At 49.7% G+C, this 18450-nt stretch overlaps 2 protein-coding genes across 5 annotated transcripts in view; both read left to right on the top strand.

Moving 5' to 3' along the window:
* Positions 1-15455, top strand: part of Kndc1 (kinase non-catalytic C-lobe domain containing 1) — a 62121-nt gene extending 46666 nt beyond the window's left edge. For 3 of the 4 annotated variants that reach the window (XM_033761329.1, XM_033761327.1, XM_010620190.1), the window contains 13 exons: positions 843-936; positions 1019-1116; positions 1347-1567; positions 3545-3658; positions 4020-4167; positions 4268-4447; positions 5046-5252; positions 5846-5928; positions 6168-6318; positions 10468-10590; positions 10674-10733; positions 11566-11723; positions 13406-15455. In XM_033761329.1, coding sequence (XP_033617220.1) covers positions 843-936; positions 1019-1116; positions 1347-1567; positions 3545-3658; positions 4020-4167; positions 4268-4447; positions 5046-5252; positions 5846-5928; positions 6168-6318; positions 10468-10590; positions 10674-10733; positions 11566-11723; positions 13406-13637 — 1869 coding nt within the window. In that variant the 3' untranslated portion in view covers positions 13638-15455. The remainder of the gene's footprint in view (positions 1-842; positions 937-1018; positions 1117-1346; positions 1568-3544; positions 3659-4019; positions 4168-4267; positions 4448-5045; positions 5253-5845; positions 5929-6167; positions 6319-10467; positions 10591-10673; positions 10734-11565; positions 11724-13405) is intronic. The other variant, XM_033761328.1, reaches the window with a different exon arrangement.
* Utf1 (undifferentiated embryonic cell transcription factor 1) overlaps positions 14430-18450 on the top strand; it is an 18601-nt gene continuing 14580 nt past the window's right edge. Inside the window, 1 exon segment of the mRNA XM_010621436.1 lies at positions 14430-14496. Coding sequence (XP_010619738.1) covers positions 14430-14496 — 67 coding nt within the window.

Below are 18450 nucleotides of genomic sequence, written 5' to 3'. Positions count from 1 at the left end.
AAAAATAAAAAAAAAAAAAAAAAAAAAAAAAGGCAGAAAGAAGATTGGTTTTTACCAGTTTATTTCTGTGGAAAAACACTGTCCCAGGTGCACCACAGCTGAACTGGAGGAGGATTCAGAGGTCTTGCAAGACCTGACTTCTTGGGAAGACTGGATTCTACTTTGGATTCAACCTCTTCAGCTGCCCGGTACCTAGCAACACAAACTGGCATGGGACTGGCTGCCTTCTACCATCGCTGCCAGCCAACACAATGTGTGATGGAAGACAGCCACTAGACTGCCAGATAGAAGGCATCCAAATATGTAAATTAAAAAACTGCCTATTTTTCCTTTTTCTGAGCAGTTCACCCAGTTAACTGCAGAACCACGAGTTTAGGGGAAGTAGTGCCTAGTCTTGAGCTGCTGCCATCACCAAGGGGCACTGGCCACACCTGGCTATTAACCTGGCTCAGGGCCATAACTCTGCCTGAACCCTCACCATTGGAAGTAGTTTACTAAGGAACCCAAGTGGACACTGGCCAGGCATCTGCCTGTCCCCAGCCTAGTTCCTCACTGTGGACCATATCCCGTCCTCCTCCTGTGGAAACAGACTAGCCAAAGACTCCCTGGGATTCTAGCTTCCAGAGGCCCCCAGGGCTGCATGCACATCCCACCCAGCTCACTTCCTATCTTCAGCTGGCTCACAGCCACCTGGGTGCAGTCATGGAGACTGTGTTTACCTTCTCTTGAAGGAAAAGGCTACATCTGGATTCTCATCAGGGAAATCCTAGCCTTTTGCAGACCCTCCAAATTGTGCCTGAGGCCATGACTGCCCTGATCTCACCTACTGTGCTTCCTCTTAGGAGCTAGAACAGCAGCTCATGATAGAGAAAAGAAACTACCGGAAGACTCTGAAGTTCTACCAGAAACTTTTACAGAAGGAAAAGCGCAACAAAGGTAACCCTGCACAGATGCCACAGGCAAGGCCACCACAGTGGCTCAGGGGGGCTGCCTTGTGCCAACTCTGCTCTGCCCACAGGCTCTGAGGTGAAGACCATGCTGTCCAAGCTGAGAGGGCAGCTGGAGGAGATGAAGTCCAAAGTTCAGTTCCTCGGCCTGGTCAAGAAGTACCTGCAGGCAAGTGGCAGCCCATCTGTTCCCCTCCCGGACAAGTAACACTCAGATGGGTTCCCTACCATCAACACTGTGGATCTACCTATGTTTGGTCATAAACACAGACCCTGTGTGAGGGGCCAAATGTACAAGAAGCCCTGCCATCTCAGGGGTCCGGGTCTGGATGACTGAGTACTCTCAACCTACATACATTGGCCAGCGGCCATGACTTGCCCCTCCACCCCCACCTCCAGGTCATGTACGCTGAGCGCTGGGGCCTGGAGCCCTGTGCCCTGCCAGTGATCGTGAACATCGCAGCAGCCCCCTGTGACACACTAGACTTCAGCCCCCTGGATGAGTCCTCCTCCCTCATCTTCTACAATGTCAACAAGCATCCGTGTGGGGGCCGGCAAAAGAAGGCTCGCGTCCTACAGGCTGGCACACCACTGGGACTCATGGCCTACCTCTATTCCAGGTGTGTCCAGGAGCCAGGGCAGTATCCTGTAACCCATGGGCCATGAGATTCTGAGAGCAAAAGGGAGAAAAGTTTATTCAGGAAAAGGGAAAGAGGCCCCCATTTAGGATGGGTTGTATCGGCTTTTAATTTAGAAAAATGTTTAGTCAGACTTTGAAGTTGCTTGATGTTAGCTGTCACCTGCTACGTGGCTGATCTGCTGGCCTGAGTGGCCTCAGCCACAGGCCGGGTGCTATGTCTCAGGGTATGCTAGTGGACATTGTGGGAAAGCTGCGAAATGCCCTGCACAATTATACCTATGGACTTCCAATGCGGACACCCCCAGGAGTCTCTGAGACATGGCCTGGGTTCCATTGCATTCATCAAGTCAAAACCCCTCATAATTAGCTATCAGGTTCTTGGGCTTAATGCATTCATTGGGAGTATTTCTGTGGCCTCTGACTCTCTAGTGCGAACACTATTTTGGTGTGTCCAATATCCCTGGTGATAAATGTTAATGGGCTTTCTTGCTGTGTAGCAGGGAAGAACCCTGGAATCCCCTTACCTCTGCACAAGGTCACTCCCAAGGCTGGGATCTTGAACCTGTCTCCTTCATCCTACCTAGCACCCTTTGACCTTCCGGCCTCTCTGCCCTGGAGCACCTCTTTTCACTTGATGGTCTAACCTACACCTGTTCTGAGACCAAAGACCACCTTTGCCTTTCCAAATCAGTGGTGGAGGCCTCCTCCCCCAGGCTTTACACCATCGTGGAGCCCTGGGGTCCCTTGAGGAATAGATTGTGGTCACTCAGATCTGATCAGCAGATATGAGCAGGGTTCAGGGAGGACCACCAGGGAACAAGGTCCCCTCTATAAAGGCTCAGTCCTCCTGAGGCTGCTACCTCCTCCCCACCAACCGCATACTCCTAAGGTGGGCCACATCTGGCTATGCTGGAACCCCCTGCCTGCCAGGAACCTTCAGACTAGGGTTACAGTTTCCTCACCTATAAGATGGCTCCCTTGTCCACCATAGGGTTTCTGGGCTCATGGGAGACAAGTACATGTGAGACTGTATATGCATACAGGTGTGATGTATGATGTGTGTGCATGTAATGGGCACATGTGTGTAGTAGGTCTGGGGTAAATCGGGACATTGTGTGATGTGGTATGTATAATGTATGTGATGTGCCTGTGTGTCCCATGTTGTGGAGCTATTATATTGTGTAGTCTGGTATGCATGTGTGTATGTGTGGTCTATTGGGTATCATGTAAAATGCATATGATCGGGGAGGTGCATGCATGTGGTCATATGTGTGATGTTTGTGGTATGCATGTGTGGCATGCACACATGTGGGGCATGGTGGGGGGATATTATATAGTACTTTGTAATCTGGTGTACATGTATACATGTGTGATATATTGGGTTGTGGTGTAATGTATGATTGTAGGGAGTGTGCATATGTATGGGGTATACTGTGTAGGTGCACCATATGTGTGATGGGTACATACATGGGGCATGTTGGGGGTACAGTGTGGTGTCACTTGTGGTGTGTGGTTATGCATGTGTGGTGTGCATGTATGTGGGAGCATATAGTGTGTGGGGAGTGAGGATGTATGTGATGTGAGTGGTAGATATATAATGTGTATGAATCACAGACGGCCCTCTCCCTGCAGAATGCAGGCTACAACTCCAAGGGCTGGCCGCCACAGTTCTACTGGTGCACAAGCAGATCAGGAAGGGTGTCACAGTGTGTTAGGAAGGGCCCTCTTACTCTAGTCACCGAACTTTCAAGTGTGATCAGTACACCTCTTTTACTTTCCCAGGGGCTCTCTTGCCCATGATTCTACCAACAAAAGGCATCTATGTACTTACTCATAGAATTCACACACACACACACACACACACACACACACACACACACACACACACACAGGTGAGTCTAGGGCAGGTGGTCAGGAGGCTTGTCCAAGGCCCAAGGTCTTGCCAATATCCCCCCAGTGACGCCTTCCTCGAGGGCTACGTCCAGCAGTTCCTGTACACCTTCCGCTACTTCTGCACACCGCACGACTTCCTGCACTTCCTCCTAGACCGCATTAGCAGCACTCTGTCCAGGTACCACCCATGTGTGGGCCCTAACTCAGGTTGGGTGGGCTCCCGTGGCACCTTGTTTAACCCCTCTGAAGGATGAAGCAGCCCCAGGTGAGCCTAACAGGGAGGAGGGCATAGGTGGTGCCTCACTGGAAAGGGTCAAGGTAAGGGTGGTAGAGCCAAGGTGAATGCAAAGGGAAAGGAACCCAAGAGGTCCCAGGTGGCCAGGGCATCCTAGGGCTGCTGGGCAGGGGCTGAAAGGAGGAGTGGGAGCCCACTGGGGAGCTCTGATCTGGCTTATCACCCCCAGACTTCCCCATGCACTCCTCACCCCCACACATCCAGGCTGGGTGGCCCCAGGCTGAGGCAACCTGTCTGCCTCCAGGGTCCACCAGGACCCCGCCTCAACCTTCACCAAGATCTATAGGAGAAGCCTCTGCATCCTGCAGGCCTGGGTGGAAGACTGCTACACTGTAGACTTCACAAGGAGCGCGGGGCTGCTGGGGCGTCTCGAGGACTTCATCTCTTCCAAGGTGACTGCTGCCTAGACCAACCTGGCTACACTCCAGGTTCCTGCAGAGGGAGGCACTGCCCTCCTCCAGAGGAGACAGTGACCACTATGCTTCTGCCTAGATTCTGCCCCTGGACAGCTCTGCTGAGCACCTGCTGGGCCTCCTGGAGTTGGGCACTGACAGGAGGGCTGATGGTACCCCTCGAGGCGCAGACCTGGAGGACCCCAAGGAGGCTGAGGAGGATGCCAGACCCTTCAACGCCCTCTGCAAAAGGTTCTCAGAGGATGGCATCCCCCGAAAGGTGTGGGCCTTTCCCAAAGGAGGGCTTTCATGGACAGACAGATGCAGTTCCCTGATTTCCTTCTGGATGACGGCATACACATGCACACACATACACATTCATGCACATGCACACCCGTGCACATACACAGGCATGCACACCCAGATCCAACAGACATACACACATGTGTACATGTAGACACGCTCTCCATGCATGTCCCATGCATGTACTGTCCTTGTTGTAATGGCACTTCCTGGCCTACATGACCTGAAGAAGTACAGCTGAGGGGTTACCCAGGTGGTCACATAAGATAGGTCCTCCTATAACTCACCGAACTCATCTTCCTGCCCCTCGGGCGGGAAATGTGGGTAGAAGAATACACTGTGAGGAAATGAATAACCTTTCTACTAATATATAGGGATGGCCCCACACCTCAGGAATTGTGTCCATGGGGGATCTACCAACAGGACTGGGACACTTGTCCTTGTGCCATCAAGCATATGCAGGAAGGACTTGCCCTCTGGCTGTAGCTGAGCCAGTCTAAAGAGTCCTAGACTGGACTCAGCCTGTCCTCACCTTACACTACCCTGACTTGGAGGGTGACTTGGCTTACCTGCAGAGCTTCCCCTGGAGGCTGCCCCGGGGCAATGGACTGGCACTGCCACACCACAAGGAGCGCCAGTACACCATCGCATCTGCCCTGCCCAAGCCCTGCTTCTTCGAAGACTTCTATGGCCCCTATGCCAAAGCTAGCGAGAAGGGGCCCTATTTCCTGACTGAGTACAGCACACATCAACTTTTCACTCAGCTGACACTGCTACAGCAGGTACGTGGAGGCTGTGGGCACCAGGAGTGCACAGAGGACCCCACACCCCCTACCTGGGCCAACTGCAGGTGTCATGGGGAGGCCCAGGGACACTCTGGCATCACAGACCTTAGTGGACACTGCCTGGAGAAAGCAATGGGCCACCAGAGAAGCTTGGTTTCCAGGTGCACCAGTCCCAGGGAGCTATTGCAAAAACTAAGGAGGCCTGAGTAGGGGCAGACCTGGGCTCCAGACAAGCACGATCCTCCTGTTGACTGCACAGGACCCAGGTGGCCCTCTGGGCATCCCTCTGCTGAAGCTGGGGCATTGCCCCTTGTGCTGGCCTGGGTCCAGCCCAACTCTCCCTCTGGCCCCTGCTATCCAGGGCCCTGATGTCACAAGGAAGGTGACAGCAGCACCAAGCAGTGCTGCTGCCATCAGGCCCAGCCAATGTGACCAGCCATGGTGGGTCAAGTATATAGGAAACCCTACTGGCCAAGCCCTGTTATTACAAAAATGGTCCCCAAAACAGCTCGGCCCTCCTTAGGACACTGATGTGGCCACCAGGTCCTTGGGGACAGTGACCTGATTGTCTACCTCCTTTTCTCTGGCAGGAATTGTTTCAAAAGTGCCACCCTGTACACTTCCTAAACTCACGGGCCCTGGGTGTCATGGACAAAAGCACAGCCATTCCTAAGTGAGTTCACTCCCAAGGTAGCCAGGGAGTTGTTGGTTTGGAGGGCTGGTGGGAAGGTTTTGGGAGGCTTCCCCAAGGGCCTTGTGGATGCTCTCAGCTGGAGGGAGATGCCTAGGTCTCTCCCTGAGGGAAGAGTGCCTGACTCCATCCCAGTCTGCACAGAAACCCTACGGCCCTAAGTTTGGACAGGGCCACTTTTACATATCCCCAGCTGATAACACACTTCATTTATCTTCCAGAGCCAGCTCCTCTGAGTCCCTGTCTGCCAAAACCTGTAGCCTGTTTCTGCCCAATTATGTCCAGGACAAGTACCTGTTACAGCTTTTAAGAAATGCAGATGATGTCAGTACCTGGGTGGCTGCTGAAATAGTGACCAGCCATACCTCCAAGGTAGGTGCCTGCATGGCTCTGAGGCCAGAGAGGGTTGTAGGGTCCACACACCTCAGGGCTAGGCAGTGGCCCTTGTGAGACCATTAGCCCATCCCTTCCCCAAGTCCAGGGAATGCACACTTCATATCCCTCAAAGCCACACTTTACCTAAAGCAAAAGAGAAGGGCAAAGCCACTATGATCCCTGTGGTCAGCAGGGATATCACAACAGCAACACCTCCAAATGCACCATGGTCACATCTAGCCTGACGCAGTCTCCTCCCTCTACAGGGGATGCTCCAAAGCTATGACCACTTAGACATTGGGACACTTACACATCAGTACTCACACAGTCTTTCACATTCACACACATAGTACCTGAGACACTTTCCATCAACAGACTGAGTCCCACACAAACACACATAGTCCCTCACAGATGAATTCCACTACACACTGTAATCTCTCTCTTTCTCTCCCTTCCTTAGTCCCTCCCTCCCTCTCTCTTGATCACAAACACAGCCTCACATACATACACACTTCTTCACACAAAGTTCAGTCAAAATGTGTCCCACTGCCAAGGAACCCTTGCATCTTTGCCTGAGCTGTGGCCTCCTGCTGCCTTGATCTCTAAAGCAGCAATGTGCCTGCTTTACCTGCTGGTCCCTGTTCATCAGATCATTTTGTGGAATAAATGCATCTTGGCTTCATGTTCTGGCCAAGGTCAAGATCTAATTTCAGCTGCTGTGGCCCAATTCTAGGTTCTCCTGTGTCCCACGGACCTGGGCTAAGCTGGGGGCTTCTTAGCCTGACCTGACCCACCTGTTCTCAAGTAGGGTCATGGAAGTCCAGGAAGGGTGGTCAACGGACTCAGGCCAGCATCTCCCTCCACAGTTTCTCAGGACAGAACTGCCCAGGCGCAGGGGACCTTCACCTTCACACTGTGAACACGCTCTTGCAAAGGCTTCCAGTTTCCTCACCTGAGGTCAGCACGACTTGGCTTTTGTGGAGTGAGGTCAACCAGGTTTCACTCCACACTGTAAGATGGCCACACTGACAGAGAGAAGGGCAAGCATCAGGATACAAGAATCCTTCTGAACAAAGTAGCCCTTTCTCTCCAGGCCAGGGAGAATGGTGACCTCAAGCCACAGAGGGGATCCATGGCCACCACGGCCACAGCTTCCTTAAAGCAAGCATGGGTCCAAGAAACAAGCTCCCCCACCACTCAGGAAACCAAGTCAATCTCAGCAGAGACACATAAAACTGCAAATGTCTATTTAACCAATGTTCTTGTCACATTCTAAAATATATATATTGATGTTTTTAATATTATTTACCGTGATGTCAGTACAATCCAAAAGACTTGCGTTTTCCATATATAAACTCATGATCCTACAGAATTGCTAAAATACAGAATTTGAAGCTGGACATGATGAAGCATGTCTGTAATCCAGGCACTATGGGAGCTGAGGGAAAAGGACAAGTTCAAGACCAATCTAGGCAGTTTAGCAACTTAGTGAGACCCTGTCTCAAAATAAAAAATTTTAAAAGGTGCTATGGATGTAGCTCATTGCAAAGGCCCTGGCTTCGACCCTGGTACCACAATAAATACAGACAGACAGACAGACAGAATTTGGGCTAGGCTTGGTGGTGTACACTTGTAAGCCCAGTCACTCAGGAGGATCAGCCTGGGCAACTTAGTGAGACTGTCACAAAGTAAAAATTTAAAGAAGCTTGGGAATGTAGGTCAGTGATCGAGTGCTTGCTTAGTGTGTACCAGGCCCTGGGCTCAGTCTCCAGCACTGCAAAATAATAATGATCGTACTATAATAAACTTTAAACACACACAATTTGGCGAGAGAACACAATGGGATCAACAAAGCTCTCGTTGAAAAACAGTCTACTTTTTTCAGTTGACATTCTGGAAGGTAAGGTACAAAGATAAGAACAAGAAGAAAAGGTCTAAATTTCTCACCTTAAAGAAAATTTGGTAGAGCATGGTGGTAGACATCTATAATCCCAGCACTCTGGGAGGCTGAAGCAGGAAGACTGCAAATTCAAGCCCAACCAGGGCAATTTAACAACGTATTGAGACCTTTCTCAAAATAAAAAAATAAAAAAGCGTGAAGGTCCTGTTGAGTCCCCAGAACTGCAAAACAGAGACAGAAGAAAATTTTGTGGGTTTTTTATATGAATAATAGCAAGTTTGAATTTTGATTTCACTAAAAATATTTAAAAGTGATAAGCACACTGGCCAAGAGCTAGAAGCAGCTCAATATCTATGGGCAGATAAATGAAGAAAATATGGTCTGCACATATCTAGGAATATTATTTTTTAATTGGCCTTTAAAAAGAAAGGACTTCCAAAGGGCCAGGGATTTAGCTCAGTCACACAGCGCCTGCCTCACAAGTGCAAGGTCCTGAGTTCGATCCTCAATACAAAAGAAAGAAGGAAAGAAAGAAAAGAAGAAAGAAAGAAAGAAAGAAAGAAAGAAAGAAAGAAAGAAAGAAAGAAAGAAAGAAAGAAAGAAAGAAAGAAAAAGGAATTCTGACTATAATGTGAGTGAATCTTCAGAAACTTACTTTAAGTGAAGAGAAATAGGCTGGACACAAAAGGACAAATACTCTCTGATTCTACAGTATGATTGTACAAGCTAACATAGCTAAACCCACAGAAACACAAAATACATGAGGGCTGCGTGGTGCAGTTAGAGGAAGGAAGGGGGTTTGTTAATGGCACAGAGCTTCAGTTTTGCAAGACTTAAACCCTCCAGAGACCTATGACACAACCACGTGACTCTGCTTCATGCCACAAGATTGTACCTAAAAATGCTTAAGAGGATACATCTTACACAATGTGTTATTTTACAATTAAAATTTTAAAACTTAAACACAAAAAAAGTTGTGGGAAAGTTTTATCTGAAAAGTGCAGGAATGCACTCTGAGAGGCTGAGGCAGAAGGATCATAAGTCCTGAGCAATTTATCAAAACTTCGTTTCAAAATAAAAAATGAAAAAGGCTGGGGATATAGCTCAGTGCGGAAGTCCTGGGTTCAGTCCTCAGTAATGCAAAAAAAGTAGGAGAGAGGAAGAAGAGAAAAGTGCTGGAAATTATTATTTTGCATCTAGTTAAGCCTATGAAGAAAAAATGGGGATGTTGATTTAAAAAGTGTGAGCAAGTGAGTATACCTCAATAGGCTCAAAATGACTGACCTCCCGGAGCCCTCCGGGTGACCCTCAGCTTCGACAGGACCAGGGCAGACATGATCAAGCTCAGTGGAAGGTATCTGCTGGAGCCTGCAGTCCGTCCCACCTGGAGGACCATGGTGCCAAGGGTGAGGCAGCTCAGAAGTGCGGGGTCAGCTGAATTCTCCAGAGCTCTGCTGAGGTCTTCTAGGTTATAGGTGCCCACAGGGCAGGACCCAGGTCCATGAATATAGCCCCCGGGGACTCTTCTGAAAAGAAATTAGAATCTCATCTGCTCCCCATGGGTATTCTGGTCAAACAGGCACGTGTGTCACTGTAGGCAGAGGGTTTTAAGGCACTGAACTATGCAGGATCCCTTCCTGCTGTGAACTCAGCAGGTGGATGTAAAGAGCTGTCTGTTTATTTCCTTTGCCTGTAGATGCAATAGTGCCATCTTCCCCAGGTAGGGGTCTCTATCCCTCGTCCAGAAGCAGTGCTCCCTCCCACTTGCCCCACTCCAGGTGGGACCTGTTGAGGATTGTAGTGGCAGATTTTGCTGTTTCAGGTATGCCAATCCCATGGGCACCACTCAGAGACCTGCATCCACCTACTCTCCTCCTTTTCACACAAATCATGTGGATGCATCATTCTGTGCCTTGAAGATAGGGTAACAGGTCAAACATTGTGTTTGTCTGTTTTGTTTTCTGTTTTTTTAGCAGTGCTGGAGAGCACACCCAGGGCCTCATGTATCCTAGGCAAGTGCTCTACCAGTGAGCTGTTCGTTCACCATTTTTTGTTTGTTTTTTGAGACAGGGTCTCACTATATAGTTGAGACTGACCTGGAACTCACTATGTAGCCCAGGCTGGTCTCAAACTCACAGTGATCCTCCTGCCTCAGCCTCCCGAGTGCTGGGATTATGGGCGTGCGCCACCACCCCCGGCTTTGTTCATCTTTAAAGACACTGAATCTATGATTTTTCTCATTTCAGTTGCAGGTGAACTTGCTCTCTAAGTTTCTGCTAATTGCAAAATCTTGCTATGAGCAGAGGAACTTTGCGACAGCCATGCAAATCCTGGGCGGACTGGAGCACTTGGCCGTGAGGCAGTCCCCTGTGAGTCCACCCGGGGTCCTTGAGCCGTGGGTGCAGGCTTAGCACGTGGGCCAGCAGGGATCTGACCTGTGCTTCCATTTCAGGCCTGGAGAATCCTGCCTGCAAAGATCGCAGAGGTCATGGAGGAGCTAAAAGCCGTGGAGGTACCAGCTTTTTGCAGAGCTACCCCAGAAAGACTTGCTCTGCACAGCTTAGGGTACTCACACAGCAGCACCTGGATCATAGAACCACAAATACATTGCACAGCCCAGCCACCTGAGCAGAGGTGCCCACCCTTCCAGGCCACATGACCAGGCTGGTCTGACTTCCCAGCACAGGCTATATAAGTGCACCCAGGCTGGGACCCAGGTCTGCAGCTCAGGGTGTGACCTTGGCTAAGCAGGAGGCCTGCTCCTAGCACAGACGGAGCCTCATGAGATAAGGAAATGCTGCTGAAGTGATCAGGAATTTCTCACAGTGAGACAGGAGGTGCCTTGCTACTGTTGTTGTTGGCCTATGGCAAATGCCCCCAGCAACCACAACCTGTACCTGAGCCCAGCCTCACACCAAGGCACCAATGGGGGGAGTGGGGTGCAGAGGAGGCTGGTCATTATTCCTCCCCCAACTTCACCCCCAGTCCCACATACAGAGACACTACAGGGGCCTGTAGTAGCCAGTTTGGAAAGGTCAGATCACTAACTCTTTTCTGGAGCCCAGATGAGAATAAGCAACTTGCCATTTGAACAACATGAAGCGTAAAGCTTTCTCTATCAGTGTCATGTTTTGTGCTGATAAGCGTAAGATGTCTAGGCTTTCAACCCACAGTCTAGGACCCCAGGTTCATTTTGGACTGCATTTTTAGGTTGCTGTGCAGCCCCCCCATGCACCCAGAGTACAGGCACCCTTGGGAACTGGATGGTTGAACCAATCCATCCAAGCATCTTGGCTGACCACTCCTCTGTCTCTCTCTGCCCACACCCCTACCTGGGTGGCCAGGTCTTCCTGAAAAGCGACAGCCTAAGTCTGATGGAAGGACGGCGCTTCCGGGCCCAGCCCACCCTGCCCTCTGCCCACCTCCTGGCCATGCACATCCAGCAGCTAGAGACAGGGGGCTTTACCATGACCAACGGAGCCCACAGATGGAGCAAGCTCAGGTGAGGGAGGCTCCACTTGACCAGAAGAGCCTACAGATGTAGCAGGCTTAGGCACTGGCCTCTTCTAGTCCCTGCCACACCTCAGAATCCCTGGCTTATCCCTCACCCATCCCGAGCTCCAACACTCCCTATGCCAGGGTCAGCTCTAGCTACTCCTCCAAAAATGTGGCATATTTTCTTCTAGTGTCCACTGTCCCAACCTCCCACTGCTGTGGTTGCTGGTGACCTCCATGTTTGGGATCCAGGCACATCTTCCTATTCATTGTTATATGCATTGAAGCTGCCCAGAGTATGACCTACCTGCCACCCTGGGACCCTGGGTTTTCCTGATCTCTTTCTTCCCTTTGGGTTCTTCTTCCCAGAGCCATCTACATAGGACCCGTGGTTAGTCCTCAGCCCATTCCTGAGTCCCTCTGTTCATCTGCTGAATACATCTGGGACCCTGCCACCCACTGCCTGGAAGGCAGACCTAGGCTGGTTTTATGGGCCTGTGCACCTCACAGGCCTCAGAGAAGCCTGATTCTCATTTCTGTCTCAAGTGGTCCTAGCCAGGTCAGCATCTCCTTGAAGGCCCAGCCCTGTCCAAGGTTGTGTCTTAAGTCTCCCAGATCAACCTCACCTTCTCCTTGCTCCCCTTGCCCCCATGACCACCTCCCACTCTTCAGCCCTTCCTTTCCATTGTCCATACAGCATCCAAATGCAACCTGTTCAAGCCTCAGCCTCACCAGGTAGGCAGAGGCACAGAGTACCCAATGTGCAGTGCATCCTAAACTCTCCATGCAGTATTCCCTTTCAGATAGTCATATAGTGTCAGGATGGCCAAGTGGTCTAAGGTGCCAGACTCAAGCTCTGCTTCCCTTTTAGATAGTCATCAATTTAAAAGAATAATTAACATGGGGCCAGGGATTTAGCTCAGTGGTTCTGCTGCCTGCCTTGTAACCACAAGGTCCTGAGTTCAACCCCTAGTACCAAAAAAAAAAGAAAAAAAAGAAAAATTAATATGTATGCACACAAAAATGCACATTTATTAATTTAAAGAGAAAAAACCTATGCCTCAACTAGGAAATTAAAATGAGAGGTAATGTCACCATCTGTAAAGAGCATGGGTGGAGAGCTGACATCTGCTCTTCTTGACTCTGTGTGGACTTGGCTGTCCCTTAATAAACAAAAGTGACATAATTCATACTAGACATACTGATTCTTCATCCAGACTTAGGTGGGAGAGCCTGTCTGCAGAGTCAGGCAGGAGTAAGATCTCTGAGTCCTCCATTTTCCTGGTTTACCCTAATGGCATGTGGCCACTGTGTACAACCAATTCTCCAGGGGAATGAGCCCCAGTTCAGTGCCCGGAACTCACTGGATTGTAAATGCTGGAGGCTGTACTGTGGCATGGGGTGGTAGAGCCAGCACTGAGTTTTATCCATATTGGAACCCTCAGCTCAAGGAGAACTGACACAGAAGATTCAGTAAACACGTTTGAAGCGTGGGCAGATGGGCAGACAGGCTCATCACAACAGGAGGGTTCTCCTTGAGAACAAAGGCAGAAAACCTGCCCTTTGGTTTCTGTACTTAAAAAAGGGTTTGGTTTGACCAGTTCTTAAGAACACACGAGGATTCACTGGCCACAGAACAAAGCTTCTGTGATTTGTACAAACTTAACATTTCTTCTTTCCCCACAAAAGAAATATAGCCAAGGTGGTGAGCCAGGTCCACGCATTCCAGGAGAACCCCTACACGTTCAGCCCTGACCCCAAGCTGCAGGCGCACCTCAAGCAAAGGATCGCTCGCTTCAGCGGGGCTGACATTTCCATCTTAGCAGCAGACAACCGGGCCAACTTCCACCAGATCCCAAGTGAGAAGCATTCCCGGAAGATCCAGGACAAACTACGGAGGATGAAAGCCACATTCCAGTAGTGAGGATGTCACTGAGTGTGGGAGGTCCGAGGGGAACCAGACCTGCAGGAAGCAGCTGTGGAGCCAGAGCTGCTCCAGGGCCACCTGTTTGAGGCTGCTCTGCACGGAGCCCTGAGCAATGTAGGTTTCCACCAGTCCCCACTCCCCAGATCAAGAGGTGGAGGCTTAGAGGGACTCACCCACGGCCACTCCCCAAGGAGGACAAAGCCAGCTCCCACACCGACCCAGCGCGCAGAACCGGCCCTTCCCAGGACATGGGCAGGATGGGCACGAGACTTTGGTGGTCCTGTTTCTGCAAGAATTTAAAAATTAAATTTAAAAATGACAATAGAAAGCCAAATATGGTGACACATGGCTCATGGCTGTAATCCCAGCACTCCAGAGACTGAGGCAGAAGAATTGCTGTGAGTTCAAGGCCTGCCTGAACTACATAGTGAGACCCTGTCTCAAAAAAAAAGGCAAATAGAATAAGTAAATTTTCTCCAGTCTTTGTACCTATCTCTCCTAGACGAATGACTTTCATCCCATTCTTGTTGTGATCCCCTCCCCCCACAAAAAACACCCAAAACCCATTCATTGACTAAAAAGATTCCAAACTTAGGTAAGGTGGGCTGGGGATTAGCTCAGTGGTTCCGCCACCTGCCTCACAAGTGCAAGGCCCTAAGTTTGATCCCCAGTATCCCTCCAAAAAAAGAAATAACAATCCCAGACTTAGGTAAGCTAAGCGTGTAACACTAGCTGAACAGTGTTTCCACGTTTGCTTAACAGAGGACCAAAAACTCAGCTGAACCCATGGGCTCCAAGACTTCTAAAACCTTCCACAGGGGCCCAAAGCTTCTGGATGAGCTGGCCCTGATGGGTTCGCACTTCCATCCGCCCTCAGTCCTCCCTGTAAGAGACTTCCACTATCCCACATCCAGCTGCCAAGCCAGTTAGAAGCAGCCTCTGCCTCATTTCTGCAGCAGCTGCTCCTTCCTGTGCCCTCCACTCACCCCCAGCTTAGGAAAACTGCAGTGACACAGGCACCCTGCCAAAGGCTGTACTCCCTGGAAAAGGACACTGGACACTTACGAGCAGGGGCACCATCCACGGACCCTGAGAGTGTCCCTCCACCTGCCCCAAGGCCTGGGGGCTGCAGGACTGCCTGCCTGTGTTCAGCAGCCATGCATGCGCGCACCCATCCGCTGTGCACCACCACTTAGCACTTTGTCAGACCAGGATGTGAAGTCTGCAGCCTCAGTTGTACCAAGCCCTTCCCTGAGTTCATGGTCTCCAACAGCTGGTGTTAAAATTGACTCAGTGATGGTGGCCAGGAGGCTGGTAATGAAACAGGGCATGGCTGGTCAGAGCCCTACACTAGACACCAGACTTCTCAGATGCCTGGTACCATTCCGGGCACTGCCTGCCACCAGACCCAAGGTTGTTCTATGGTTTAGAATTCATGTTTCCTTAGTGAAACAGCTAGTGGTATTTCTAGGAAGGCTGTGACTTGTGACAAAATGTTGACTTTTTAATGCCAAGAGCTGTTTTCCCACATGCACTCAATGGAGGCACCTGCTGACTTGGACATAAGAGGAACTTGTCCCCACTGTGCATATGTGACTCACTGTTTTGAGGCTTTTCTATGAAGATTACATTCTGCTGATGAATGCCTATGCTTCCAGATTTTGTATTTCACACAGATGGTATCTAGCACCAATCAACATTTCAATGGCAACAACTTATTTCATGGGAAAGTGACCAGGCTTTGGCTTCGGCACTGTTTGCATGTCATCCTGATGTCACATGGTACAGATTTATAAATAAAATCATTTCTACCGAGCCACTGCTGTGTGGTACATTCCATGAGAATGAGGCTGAGGTGGTCTTCCTGGCCAGGTAAAGATTGCTTTACAGGTGCCTTAGAAACACTTATAGCACAAGTGCCTAGCCCAGGACTGAAACCTGAACTGCCAGTCACGAAGACACCCCCAATAGCACTAGGGGCCAGGTATGGAAGACTTACTTCTAACTCAGCCCCCACCAGCAGAACCAAGATTCTCAAATTCCCAAGTATATGAAAAGCAAACTTTACCATCCTGCTTTAGGAAATAACCTGCCTCTGTTGAAGACTGCACACTTCCAAAACAAGTCCCGGTCTGATTAGAGTTTGTTCTGCCATAAAACCACCCACACCAACCAATTCACATTCAGCAGCTGTGGGAAAGACAGAGCTGGGTCCCGTGTTCACCCACCAGAGCTTCTGTCCTACCTCAGAGAGAGGGCAAAGTGGGGACACTCCTGTCTACGGAAGGTGCTATCTTGACATAATTGGTTAAATGGATCCCACAAAGAGAGGGGCTGAAGGCCAAGGATTGAGTGTAAACTATGGAGGCTCTTAAAGAAACAGCTGATGGGGCTGGGCATTTAGTGAAGCCATACCTTCCTTGCAAACACAAGGTCCTGAGTTTGATCCCTGGTACAAAAAAGGAAGGGAAGTGGGCAGGGGAGGGGAGGGAAGGAGAGGAGAGGGGAGGGGAGGGAAGAAAAAGAACAAAAGAGAGGAAGAGGAAAGAAGGAAGGAAGGAAGGAAGGAAGGAAGGAAGGAAGGAAGGAAGGAAGGAAGGGGAGGGGAGGGGAAAAGAAAAGAAATTATGCAAATGAAACTGAAGTCATATTCACTTGGACAGAAGCCACTCCAGGTGGGTAGTTTGGGTCTTCACTTATCCTAAACCCTAGTCTTCTCTCCCCAGGGCTTCCTCTCCTGAGACCCTAGAAAGACACTACACAGGGATGGGGTCTCCTTTAACTGCAACAGGTCTACTAATTTTGGCTCTTGACAAAATGACAAATCCCAGGGCCCTGAGCCACCAGTTAGCCCTGCACCCAGGGGTTCCTGTTTCTGTGTACCCCAATGGGAGGAAGCTCCCAATACAGAGGTTTGATTACACTGAGGTCACCAGGCTGGGAGCAAAACCAAGGGCCACATGTGAGCTGCATGGACACCAGATGTAGCCCCACCAGATGTATCTTCCCAACTCTGGAACCACCAGATACTAGCACATGGGACTTGCACATGGCCTGAGGACCTCAAAAACAGCAAGATGCACCCCAGAAACACTGCTGCAGGCATGAGGGACACAGGCAAGTAATCCTTGATCCTCACCCAGGCCCCTGATCACAGAAACACCAGCTAATAAAATAGCACTGGCCTTTGACCCTGTCTTGAAGTGGTTCATTAACCCGAAGATTACTAAAATACCAGTCATAGGATTTTGAGTGATCAGCTCCCCTCTAAGACTTGGTCTCCTGTTTGTAAAAGTACGGTTACACCAGGTAGCCCCCAACCACAAGGGAAGTATCTTCTTGTTACAGACAGCAGGGTTCTCATTGATACACTGGGACTTGAGCTGCCCCATCTCACTTGTCCTGTACTCCAACCTTTTCTGACCTCCTCTGTCTTGGCTTCTCACTGGAAACGTGTGTGGGGTGTGTGTGCGGGGTGTGTGTGCGTACGTAGGGGGGATTACCACCAAGCAGCTTTCCAAGGGAAGCTGCTCCCCCACCTGCTCCCCAGTCTGCTTGCCTGCTCACCTGTAAGCAAAAGCTGTGGGCTACACTGGGTTTGATAAAATCATCAGAGAAAAAAAGGTTAGGGATGTGTGGCCCAATGGTAGAGCTCCTCCTTAGCATGCCTGAGGCCCTGGGTTTGATTCCCAGTACCGCTAAATAAATACATAAAACCACTGTAGCAGTTCCATTGGCACAACTATGCTTTGTGACCCACCAATCCTCTGCACCCCTGGCAAGCACTGATTGGTTCTCTGTCCCTGTAGTTACCCCTTTTTCAGAATGTCTCATAAATGGTATCATGGGGTATGTGGCCCCATGACCTGGATGCTTTCATCTGACAAAAGGCAATTAGGACATCTGTTTTCACATGAATCAAGGGCCAAACAGTGTTCTACTGAAGGATGCACCAGTGTTCACCCATCACCTGTTGGAAGGACATCTTGTTTTTGCCCCACGCTTTGGCAATTAGGAATAAAGCTGTTATGAACAAACATCTCTGGGGCCAGGGATTTAGCTCAGTGGCTCTGCCGCCTGTCTTGCTTGCTCAAGGTCTCAAGTTCAATCCCCGGTGCCAAAAAAAAAATTATTTTGTACTGCCCATGTATACAATCCTCTCATTTGCAGAAGTCTGGACGGGTCTTCTAGAATAATGCTGAACAAAAATGATGTTGGACTGATCTCGGGAAAATATCCATTATTTTGTTACCTATGTTAGCTATATATACATTTTATATCGAATTAAAGCAGTTTCCGTAGCATGTGAATTATAACACTAAGGTACCAGGCCACAGCTCTCTACTGATCTAGTCATGAAACTTCATACTTACACCCCACTGTGATTAAAACCCCATAGTGTATACATAGCTATACCTCCTGTGCATCTGCTAAAAAACCATAACCAGACGGGGTGCTGGAGGAACATACAACCACCTTTACTGGGAAATAACACAAAGTACTGTATTTGGGGTCCACTAAAGACAGAAAGGAAGGCACAAGCATTTTCGAATACTAGAGGTGTTCCACGGACCTATACAGGTGGTGATGGAAGGGCGTGGCATACGAGTAAATACGTGACCCCTAGGTGCCTTCCGCACGTTGCTATAATGCAATGTACCTCAATTAAACGCTTTTGAAAATAGGACCACTATTGTTTTGCAAGTTGCTCCCAGTACGTCCCTGGGATGGGCACCCAAAGGAAGGGCTAGAAAACCCAGGGGCAAGGACAGGCCAAATTGAATTTAGAAGGCCGGACAGGGCGGGG

This window comes from Fukomys damarensis, unplaced genomic scaffold, assembly GCF_012274545.1.
Source record: "Fukomys damarensis isolate Sample0158 unplaced genomic scaffold, DMR_v1.0_HiC HiC_scaffold_8, whole genome shotgun sequence".
NCBI lineage: Eukaryota > Metazoa > Chordata > Mammalia > Rodentia > Bathyergidae > Fukomys > Fukomys damarensis.
The sequence above is the reverse complement of the archived record's forward strand: the minus strand, read 5'-3'. Positions and strand labels throughout refer to the sequence as shown.